The 11,182-nt window shown below is 41.2% G+C and overlaps 2 protein-coding genes across 3 annotated transcripts; one reads left to right on the top strand and one right to left on the bottom strand.

The window, feature by feature from the left end:
- The first annotated feature begins 330 nt into the window (after nucleotides 1-330).
- Nucleotides 331-5,397, top strand: LOC112285749 (solanesyl-diphosphate synthase 1, mitochondrial). Of its 2 annotated transcripts, none has more exons than XM_024526833.2 (11): nucleotides 331-837; nucleotides 1,507-1,668; nucleotides 2,045-2,125; nucleotides 2,443-2,514; nucleotides 2,930-3,049; nucleotides 3,241-3,327; nucleotides 3,554-3,711; nucleotides 3,845-3,977; nucleotides 4,136-4,225; nucleotides 4,496-4,594; nucleotides 4,747-5,397. In XM_024526833.2, exons 1-11 carry the CDS (start codon nucleotides 790-792, stop codon nucleotides 4,924-4,926), a joined length of 1,230 nt encoding a protein of 409 aa, XP_024382601.1. In that variant the 5' UTR covers nucleotides 331-789; the 3' UTR covers nucleotides 4,927-5,397. The 2 variants fall into 2 exon arrangements, with proteins under 2 accessions (XP_024382601.1, XP_024382600.1); XM_024526832.2 differs by having other exon boundaries at nucleotides 2,024-2,125.
- A 739-nt stretch (nucleotides 5,398-6,136) lies between these two features.
- LOC112285748 (arogenate dehydrogenase 2, chloroplastic) lies at nucleotides 6,137-9,921 on the bottom strand. The gene is made up of 7 exons (XM_024526830.3): nucleotides 8,767-9,921; nucleotides 8,143-8,311; nucleotides 7,761-7,925; nucleotides 7,473-7,555; nucleotides 7,170-7,239; nucleotides 6,864-6,938; nucleotides 6,137-6,646 (listed from the first exon to the last, which is right to left on the bottom strand). Exons 1-7 carry the CDS (start codon nucleotides 9,207-9,209, stop codon nucleotides 6,362-6,364), a joined length of 1,290 nt encoding a protein of 429 aa, XP_024382598.1. The 5' UTR covers nucleotides 9,210-9,921; the 3' UTR covers nucleotides 6,137-6,361.
- Nucleotides 9,922-11,182: the final 1,261 nt, after the last annotated feature.

Raw genomic sequence — 11,182 nt, 5'->3', positions numbered from 1 at the left:
TGATGTAATTACTACTATAAATAACTAAGAACAATAATAACAATCTTTTTACTTGCAAGATTACATTGTAAGTATGACTAGGAAAATTTCTACAGTTTAACTCGCCATGCTTAAAACATAATTCATATAACATTGTTTTATGATAAGGTCAAGCAAATATCAAAAAATCACTCGCTCTCTCAACCGAGGAACCCTCCCAAAAGAGTTCCCACATTGAGAACGCGACGTTCCCGTCCGTCACGTTGGCGGCACTGTGGGATCGCGTGACGAAGCCCTAAAATGCCACGAGGGCGGCACTGGTCAAGCAAGCAAGCAATGAAAGCAGGGTTGATGCCGCTGCTGCTGTTTCTGCGAGACCCTTGTTTGTATTTGCCTCGTCAATTTTACAACCAGCAGTACTTGTGACAGTTTTTTCGCCGAGATTCTGCGCGTGCTCGCCACGGATCTGGCGCCGTCTTGCACACTGCAGAAAGCGCTTTCATATGCCACTCTAGGTTTATTTTATTTTATTTTATTTTTTCTCTCGATCTCTCGGAGTCGAATTGCGTCTCATTCGGTGCCGGATATGGTCATGTTCGTGGGTTTCGAAATTAGAGCGTGAGCTGAGTTGCGGTTGTTTGGAGTAGAGGAATTCTTCACCGCAGCCTGCGACTGTTGCTTTATATTTTTTGGTTCCTCTTTCGTTTGAGTTGGTTGGAGCTGGGATCTGGGAGCTAGGAAAGAGGTTTTGGTGCTCACGGGAGAGGTTCGGTGACGAGCGGGGGTTTTGACGGTGCTCGGAGCAATTGAATGATGCAGGCTGCAAGGGGCGGGCGCTACCTGGTCCGACATCTAAAGGTTGTTGTTTCGAGTTTTCGAACCTAGTTTTGTAAAATTGGAAATACTGCCATCGTTTGTATGGAGAATGGTACTAAATCTCTCGGTGGTTTTTTCCTGGGCGAAAGAGGTCGTTAGGGTTTGTGTTCATTTCCTCCCCCTGTGCGGTTTAGACATTTCAAATTGTAGAATTCCTTCCCAAGGATTTGACAGTACGTATGAGGTACTTAGTGGAACCCAGGCTTTTACACATGGACGGGCTCAAGTCGTCATAGGACTCATTTTCGACTGCCACGCTGAATTTTGTATCATCGAGCTCACTGGAGGGATTTTTTCTAGCTTGATCATAATAACATGATACAGCTATCCAAATCGAATCCAACATAGAAAAATAATGCAGTGTACCATTGCAAGTATCTAGTCTACAGTAATATTTTGAGCAGGGTTATTGATGATTTGAGTACCCAATAATATAAAGCGGTGGGCGTTCTGGCGGAGTAGGTCTCTAGTGAACAGATTCCTTGAGTTGATACAAGTTATTAACTTCACACATTATAAAAACAGGAAAAACCTTCTCCCGTTACAGAAGTTGTGCAGGTGTAGATAGTCTTCGTTGAATTTTCGTTCTGATCCAATCGGTGCAGTTGTGACTTCGAGGACTTTCTGATGAATTCTCAGTGGATTCTGCAGGTTCGCCAAGTTTCCCCCCTTTTGAAGTATGCTCCGTGGAATACATCGTTATGCCAAGACGCATTCGTGGAATCCCCTTCAGTGTCGGCATGGCAACCGACCTCCTCCTCCAGACAGTTTGGTGCTGTTCTAGGGTTGGAGCACCTGAACAGTAACAGTCAGGTTGGCAGCAGCGCAATTTTGCCTTGATTTCCAGTAATTACTTCGTTTATGATGATAGTGACACTAGCATGTAGACTAGACGAATATACATCATCTAGTTTTTTGTGTATTTTTTTATTAACTAGGTACCATGGCTTTGGTACTTTCAACTCTCTGCTGGTTTCACGAATTTCCTGCTTAATTTGTATACTCGTACTATCCTCCAGTTGTTCCATTTTGTGCCGTTATATTGTCTAGTTGCACGAAGGACCTTAAATTTCATTTCACATACATCAATGCTATACAAAGCTTTTTAGATTAAAGGCATTTCTTTCTGGCATTGTAACTGTCGGTTTTGTTTCTTTATTGTAATCAGAGAGGATTTATGTCGGCGCAGGAAAAGGTGGACCCATTCTCGTTGGTTGCGGATGAGTTGCAGGTTGTTGCCAATCGGCTACGATCAATGGTGACTGCAGAGGTAATGGCCATTTTTGTTTTTATTTTCCTTTAGTTGTCGGACTCTCACTTATCCTTGCTTAACTTTTTTTGTTTTTTTGCTTAGTCCAATTTTGCAGTTCACTTGTACGTTTCTTCCTCCCCCTTCCCCTCTCCGTCTCCGTCTCCATCTCCCTCCCTCACACACACTCACACACTCCCACTTTCACACACACAAGTATGAAAAATAATATAAATAATTCATGTATAGATGATTGAAGATGTGGTATTGTATTTTTTTGTCGCCATATTTATTTGAGCTGTTAATTCAAGTATCTAATCGCAACGTAGTCGACACAGGTCCCAGTACTGGCAATGGCAGCTGAATATTTCTTCAAGTTGGGGGTCGAAGGCAAACGGTTTCGGCCCATGGTACCTACTCTTTTGTGCAACTGAGCTATGTTTTGTTGTGCAAGAGGTATTTGATTGTTGTTTGTTGATAGCTACGGAGTGATTCAGGACTGCACTGAGTACATTTAGGAAAGTTCGAGTTTTCCTGGGTAGATCGAGTAGTTTTGCATGTGAATCTGTTTTAATTTGAATTAGGTCGAATTTCTCAGCATTTTCTATCTTCGTTGCATCGAGGGATGTTGATGAAGTGTATGGACATTCGTAGTTCTGCCAACAAGGGACGGATTTGCAATGGTTTCGCTATCCGATAATTGCTGTGTAATGATTTCGTGGTCAGCATTAATGAAGCCCTTCGGTTATGTCGTTTGCCTTCGTCGAAATACTAAAGTCGTGTTATTTGTGGAATTTTAAATATATGAATGGCAAAATAATGTAGGTTCTACTTCTTATGTCGACGTCTTTAATGACGTCACCTTCGCATGGACTGCAAGACTTGATCTTCGATGACCTACGATTACGACAACAACGAATTGCCGAGATTACAGAGATGATTCACGTAAGTTATGCAGTTATGATCTAGTACTATTCCATGTATGTATCCCATGTTTATACGTACTTCTATTTTGGGCACCATACAGAGTTTCGTCCGAAGATGTAATTTAGAAGATAGGTTTGGATATCGATAAGTTTGGCCAAATATGTAGGTATCGGTAGACTTTTCTCACGAGGTTGTTCAATGATACGCAGGTGGCAAGTTTGCTGCATGATGATGTGTTGGACCATGCAGATACCCGGAGGGGCATAAGTTCTCTGAATCATGTGATGGGTAACAAGGTTTGTGCTGATTCTCGTTTTCTTTACTTATAACAGTGTGTAGAGGAAATTATCACTGTTAATCAAGTCTTTTTAACGTGCCACATGTGTTAAAGTATTGTGCTGCGTCTAGTACGCCAGTTTATCAATGCTTTGTATGTTTCGTATCTTGATTGTTTGAGAAGTTCTTCCGATATTTCTTGGACTCAACTTTACACAACGTTCCCCATTGGCTTTGGTTTTGTAGTTGGCAGTTTTAGCAGGTGACTTTTTACTGGCCCGGGCATCAGTAGCATTAGCATCATTGAGAAATACAGAGGTCGTGGAGCTTCTATCCCAGGTTTTGGAGCACTTAGTGACAGGCGAGATAATGCAGTTGTCTGTTGAAGACAAGGACATGTCAAAGTGAGTCTTATGTCATTTCTTTCAGGTTAGAAACCTCATTTCTGTTGGCATTAGTTTTGGTAGTGCAATCAAGATCCCATTTCTGGTGAATAATTAATTTATGAGCTCACATATGGCAATTTTGGGTTCTCAGCATGGATTACTATATGCAAAAGACTTTTTACAAGACTGCCTCTCTTATGGCAAATAGCTGTAAAGCTATTGCTGTACTAGCCGGCCAACCTGAAGACGTCGCCCTTCTTGCTTTCAACTATGGGCGTCACTTGGTATGCAATCACCTCTCCCTCACGTGGATTTAAAGTTGGTAATAGAAACGATGTCCAGTAAATAATGCAATGAAAACAATGTTGCAATGATTTGGTATTACTTTGCAATGATTGCCCATAAATATTCATTTTCCATATAACTGTATGACTATTTGCAGGGTTTGGCATATCAACTAGTGGATGATGCTCTCGACTACACAGGCACTACGAAAACTTTGGGGAAGCCTGCATTGTCTGATCTTGGGCAGGTGAATTACTCGGATTCAAACGTCAATTTTTAGGCTGGTAGGATACGATATTCATATCAATGTTTTTTAATCCTAAAGTGAAGGCAATGTGGTTCAGGTGCGCAGTGCAGAAGATGTCTAAATTGAAATTTTTGGCGTTCGTAATGCTCTGAATGTTGTTTCTTGTCTAGTAGAATTTTACTTTTAGTGTCATGTGGTGGAATGGATTTATTTCTAGGCAGGATTCCTAACTGAGTGATTTTTTTGCGGTATGTCCCGTGTTTTGAGCAGGGCATTGTGACAGCGCCTGTATTATTTGCGCTCAAGGAATTTCCAGAGATGTCCAAATTGATCCAGCGCAAGTTCAAAACAGTCACAGATATAAACCAGGTATTCGTGTTTCCTTCTTTACTGTTGCGCACTTCGATTGAATCTTTTGATGTTATCAGTTATCGACCTTACCAATGCTTCCAAACTTCTTATTAAGGAGTTGATTGGGAATGCATTCGCATCCTCACTCTGAAACACACTGAATTTTGCAGGCTGTTGAAATGGTGAAGGAAAGCCGCGGCATAGCCCAGACCCACGCGCTAGCTGCAGAGCATGCGCGAAAGGCTGTAGATGCAATTGCCAACCTTCCCCCAAATCCTTCATTACACGTGCAACAATGTCGTCGTGCATTGATAGATATAGCTCATCAAGTAATTACCCGCTCGAAGTAAACCTTAACTTCTGTATTTCTAGTGTCATTTGGTAAGGAACATTCGTTTGCTCCGGTAGAAGCTGGTAGAGCAGTCGAGGTATTAGAGCATTTATTCCTGGGAATTGGTTTCTTGCTTCCGAGCTTCAGTTTCTGGAAGCAATTGAACCCCATGGTCCTCGTTATGAAACACTCACTCTGTTGTGACACTCGACGTCATAAATTCAGTGTGACTAAGCACCTGGAACGAGACAGCAACGGTTCACCTAGACTAAATCTAGGTCATATTTTACACTGAAGGCTCACAATGTTTGTAGCCCCCAGTGTAGCACATTCCGCAGATAATTATTCCCCACGGTTTATTATCAACTCAATACAGTGACTGTTGCTTGTTGCAACTCGAAACATGCGTCGTTGGACCATGAATATGTTGTGTATTACAATCAACATCAATGTCATCGCCACTAGAGAATTGAAATGCTCGACTTAAGCAGGTCTCTTAGTACTGACAACAATTGATTGATGCTCATAAATTCTGGAACTGGACCTATTGTTCTTCATTTTATTTCGTTTCATTGTTATTTTATTGCTAATTACAAATTTAATGAAAACTGTACTATGTTTACGTACAAGAAACTCAAGGGAATCTCCATGTCATTTTCGTACATAAAACTATATCTCATTCATGCAATTCAGTTTATCGTCTGCTAATAGACTGTAATTGACATGCTCTTTCTTAGAGAAATAATTGACTTTCTTATCATATTTTGCATCAGATGTTGGTACTTCATTCCAAGAGACACCAATAACGATCCCACAAATAAAATGGTAATATGGGTGTTGAATGTGAGGTTGATAGTTTGTAGACAAACAAAATACAATTATAATTACGAAGAATCAACCACACTTACAAATGAACTGAAATTAATTAGCACATTGAGTAAAATTCCGTGTTCAATCATGAAACATAATAGAATGAGAAGGGCTGTCATTTAGTCGTGTATAAATAGTTGTTTGTCAGGATAAGCATTTGGAGCTACCTGATATAAAACACTATTTCATCTATATAGAGACTACGTGAATGCAGCCTCTAGAACCAAGATTAGCATTTTGTCAATTAGTAAATTTGATGGTTTTGTACCAAGGATTTACTAAATCTTAGATATTTATTCAGAAGCTGGTAGGATGAAGAACTATTCTATACAGCAGCTTGATCCAACAACATATTCAAATGTTTTCAGATACGAGTATCATGTGTTATAAAGTGGGTTACACCGAGGGCTCAGCTTGATAACTGTAAAGGTTTGAGGAAAAGCATTCACCAGGTAGCCTTCCATCTCAATTTCAATTTTGTTCAAGCCTCAAAATACAAAACTCTAAGTTGCAGTGAATTGTGAAACAGTTGATCGATGAAGTGCTCTATAATACAGACTTCGAAGGTGATGTAATCGGAAACATCAATGCTTCGGGCTCTTCGAAGAAATTGAGTCTGGATCTTTCTCCAATTCAACGGACTTGATCAAAACTGACTCAAAAACAGGGGGTGCAGTGTCAACGTTGCTTACGATTCTAGTTCCACCATTTGTGGAGCTTCCATTCTTTGATGATGTGTCTAAAGAGCCTTGAGAGGAACTAGCTTTCTCTGCGCCATCTCCAGGAAATAGCTGCTTTCGCAAAACGTCGTGAAGTTGTCCGAAGAGCTGCCGCTTTGTAGAGTCAAAAGCCAGTTCTAGCCGGTCCAGCTGTGAAAACAGGGCTACGTTGGATTAAACTCGTTACTAAGTATCGACATGCTTTGAATCTCTTTCTAAAAAAAACATGTACATAAAAGTAAAGTTTACATATTATCAAATTTGAAACATCGAGCTTGTTGCAAAATCGACAGGTAGTTTCTGTAGAATTTGTAATTTGCCAACTGCTCCAAGAGAATCAAGCAGGGCGAAGATAAACCTTTCTTACCTCTTCAGTGGCATTAGGATTGTACATGAACAGCCCATAGTAAAGCTCAAAGCTATCACCCGCTGTATTTTCAACCTATTCACGACCCGGTTAAAAATTCAGGTACAATTTGCAGTTGTGAATAATCATAAACCAGTATCCTAGTCAAAGGTGCTTTCGAAAACAATACATTAGAAATACTGTTAAAAACATGCTCTCGTAAGTTCTTAAGATCATTGCAACAAAAATTTAGTTGCTGGTAACAAGGTCTTCAATGAACGATCAAACTCAAATGGCGATTTCATAACATGTAACGTGATGCCTTACGAGTCCAAGCAGTGTCTCATAACCCTTAGTGTTGATTGGCGTCGACTGCAACGCAAGCTTTCCTAATACCCTGCACGTAATATGCTACAAATTTCAGCCTTCAAGAGTCTTTTCCTGTAGAGTAAGAGGGACAAGATGGCGACAAGTTGGCATAAAATTACAGAAAATGCGACAAAATCATACAAAACAAAAACAAGTAAACAATCAAATAAAATAAAACAAAAGCATTCAAAGGCTCATCCTTCCGCAGAAAAGAAACAAATACACTTGAAACATGAAACAAAGGAGGCTAACAACACTAACCTTCCCACAGTATGAGTGATAAATTGGCTGCCCGCCGCATATCGGTCGTGCTCAGCACATGTCATCTCCACCATGCGACAACCCTGAAAGAGAACTTGGCAGGTAAGAATCAGACACAACAATCATTAGAGGCTTACATTAACGCTCCGAGGGAAACTCAAGAGAGATCATGTATAAATTGTGACAAGAAGATGTGGCAAAGACAAGACTGCACTCTTGACCATATTTGTAGGCAGCATTCGAACTCGAAACAACAGATTTTCATATGTTAATGAAGCTGTAGTTTACCTCTTTCGCAAAGATGTCCAGGAATATGTCAGCGGCCCTGGACCGTCGGCCTTTGCGGACGCGAACCTTGTCATAAACAAAAGGTAATTCATTCCAGCTACCTTTGCCACTCTCGGGACCAAACATGGGATGAGTGCAGAGAATGTCGAATTCAGGAGGCAACACCTGTTATTGAAACACGCGTCCATTGGATTCCTTAGACATAAGATCGGAATAATTGGCATGTTTTCAGAATTAGTCAACAGAATCTATTTGATGTCCTCCACCATGAAAATTAACAGGAGTTACGACGTAATTAGAGACGAAACAAAACAACGACGCGCAGGACCTCAATCATTTTTTCCACAGCTGGTCATAGATTCTATTAGAAAAGGCTTGATACCTGAAGGAAAAGGTTCTTTGGAAATTCCTTCACTGAGAGTACGTCAACAAATAAAGTGTGGCGCTTGAGCCGTTGCGTAGGAAGACTCTGCAAAACAGCCTCAGTTGATAATATGGAGGTGCACAGTAGAACCACCTCGGGATGCTCCTCGCAAAAATCATCCGCATCCCTGAGAATTCAAAACCAGCAAATGTCAAGTCCTCTACTCTCCAACTAACTGCAATTGTAAGCTTCCAACGGTAAAACTCATTGTTATCACTTCTACACACGATGTCGTGAAATGCCTCTAACCCTGAACTTCCCGTGTAAGTCAATTAACACGAAAAGTTACACACGACTTGAAGCTACTTTGAAGACCTCGAATAAAAGATCTTAAATTAAGAATCTAATGATTTCCAGAGGTGTCCAGTTATAATCAGAAAGGGGAAGAGGAGCTTGAATAAGAGCCACCGTCGTGAGCATTAAATTCATAAACCTAAAAGCCTAACTGAGTGAATGAAAGGTTTCCGAAAGTTTTTAAGTTTACAACCATATTGCGGAACGTTGAGTTGTATAAATGTAACGAAGAGTACACCACACAATCGACTGTAGAACAATCGACTGATGAGTAGCCACACAACTGACCTGAAATACGCTACACCTAATTCTTGTGCCTTTTCACTGTAGTCCGTCCTAGAGTACGCCAAAACACGGTGCCCTTGTTTTACTATCCTCGCTGCCAGAAACTGGCCGAAATTCCCGAAGCCAACAATTCCAACTTTTAGCTTATTCTTGTTCTGCAGCTCCTGCAATCTCACGGATTCGTAATCGAATGGCTGAGCAGCGTCTATCGCACGAACATCCAGCCCAGAGCGCTGCAGTAGGCTTCGACGAACCCTAACCCTATAGTTATTCCCGATAAATAGCTGGCTTTGCTGCTCCCGAAACTCACCCCGCAATTTATATACAGCGCTGTCGGCCTGTCTCACATCAGGCGTTCTACAACCCACCACCACATTCTTCTGTGTCATTCCAGAATGAGCACTCGGGGTGGAAGTTAGCACTTCCATGACTCTCGTTGCCACCATGGCGACGCTACCCAGCTGCCCACCAAACCAAAACCTCAACCCAGCAGCACGAGATTCTCAATCCAAGTACACAAAACCCTTCACATGAAAAACTCGACTTCAATGTATCTGCCGCAAGTGAACTGGGCCAATGCACTCGAAGATTCTCCCAAGCTGTCCTGCTCGCAATGAGCAAGGCCGATTATCACCAGCAACCCACATCACAAACGCCTACAATTAAAGTCTAACTTTCAGAAAACCTCAATCGCTGTGCATGGGCTCCAACATACGCCCAATCCCACAATAATGTACAATGCCCTCAGTCCCATTCCAACTAATAAACGTGAAGAGCGTATCGACACACAAAGTTTGCCCAGTGCCTTCTCGGTTATTCCAAAATCAGGTCCGTCCATTCAGAAACTAATCCGACGAATTCAATCCACGTGGCAACCGAGACCATCCCGCATCAAACTCTTTGCAAAAGCCAAACTCAGCATTGCCAACGGAGAGGACGTGCGTCTTTTCTGTGCATTTTTACGCAACTAGAAACGGTTCCCAGCGAAATTACTGCTCTTACATGGTTCAAACGATGACGCTACAAGGATTGGGCTCCGACGACAGCCCATATTTAACCCCACTATTGTCGCCACCCACACCTAGCGCAGAATTAGCCATGCAGTATAATGCTTGAGCATTCCTCCGCCTCATTCAGCAGCAGCAGCGGCAAATGTGAAGATTACCGAGCGGTGGAGTTTCGACGAAAAGTCCACATTCCAACGACACCGTGAGCCAACTAGATTCCCTCCCGCGAGTTACAAGCGCATTTCCCTCACCATTCAATGACCTAGAATCCGAGGTGCACGGGATATGAAAAAACAAACGCTGCTGCTGCTGGTTCCAGAAAAGGAGAAGCAAGGCTTCCTTCGACATGTGAAACATAGGGCGCCAGGGCTGAGGAATGCGAACGTGGGATTCAGTCCACACTGGCTCCGGCACTGCTCGTGCTGGTGCTCCAACGGGGATGCGGATGCTAGAGCTCGCGAGGTGCGCGCGTGGCTCGCGAGCTCGCATGGACGCGGCGCGTCACTCAGTCACTCAGTCACAGGGGGTGTGGCGAGAGTCGCGTCGCGTCGCCTCACGCGTGATGCGAGTGAGTGAGTGAAGAGTGAGTGAGGGAGTGAGTGAGGGAGTGAGTGAGTTCAATAGCAATGAGCCTTCTCCTTCTTCCTCGTTTTTTTCATTGTTTGTGATACAGGTGCCATAGTGGAAGGGTCACATTCCATATTAAAGAACAAAATTATATATTTACATGCATTTGCATATATTAAAGAACAAAATTATATATATATACATGAATTTACATGTAATAGTGAGGGTCATATTACATCATCAAAAAATTATATATATAGGGAATTGATACATTGACCAAGTTTTTTTTTTATTATTTTATTAAATTTATCAAATTTTGGTCACATTATGTTATAGTGTACCACACAATTTCAACATAATCTTTTTTTTAAATTAATATGTGTACGCATAATTTAAACACATAATAAGATATTATATTAATTTGATATGTATATACATAATCTTGATAATGTGCATACATATCAATTTATGAATGTAGTATATTAACTTAGTTTTAACATTTCAAAAAACTTTAACACGTATCAATAATAAATATAAAAAGAAAAATATCATATATATTCCTCAAATATGTTGAAATATTAAGAATATTCATATATTCTTAATAATAGCAAATGTGTCTCTCAGATTTGTGATAATGTCAAGTTTACCATTGTTGGTGGTAAGGTATTACCAACATTCCTTATTTAGTCATCATCTAAGGCCCACACCATGGGCCATGCAAATTTTGCCACATCTCTTTTCAATCAATTCTATCAATGCTTTTGTGGCTCTTGCTCCAATTGCGACTCTTAGGCTTAATGTAATAATTCTTGGAGTAAAAAAATCTAATGATGCAATTATTAATA

The sequence above is a fragment of the Physcomitrium patens genome, chromosome 8 (genome assembly GCF_059467195.1).
Source record: "Physcomitrium patens ecotype Gransden chromosome 8, ASM5946719v1, whole genome shotgun sequence".
Classification (NCBI taxonomy): domain Eukaryota; kingdom Viridiplantae; phylum Streptophyta; class Bryopsida; order Funariales; family Funariaceae; genus Physcomitrium; species Physcomitrium patens.
The sequence above is the reverse complement of the archived record's forward strand: the minus strand, read 5'-3'. Positions and strand labels throughout refer to the sequence as shown.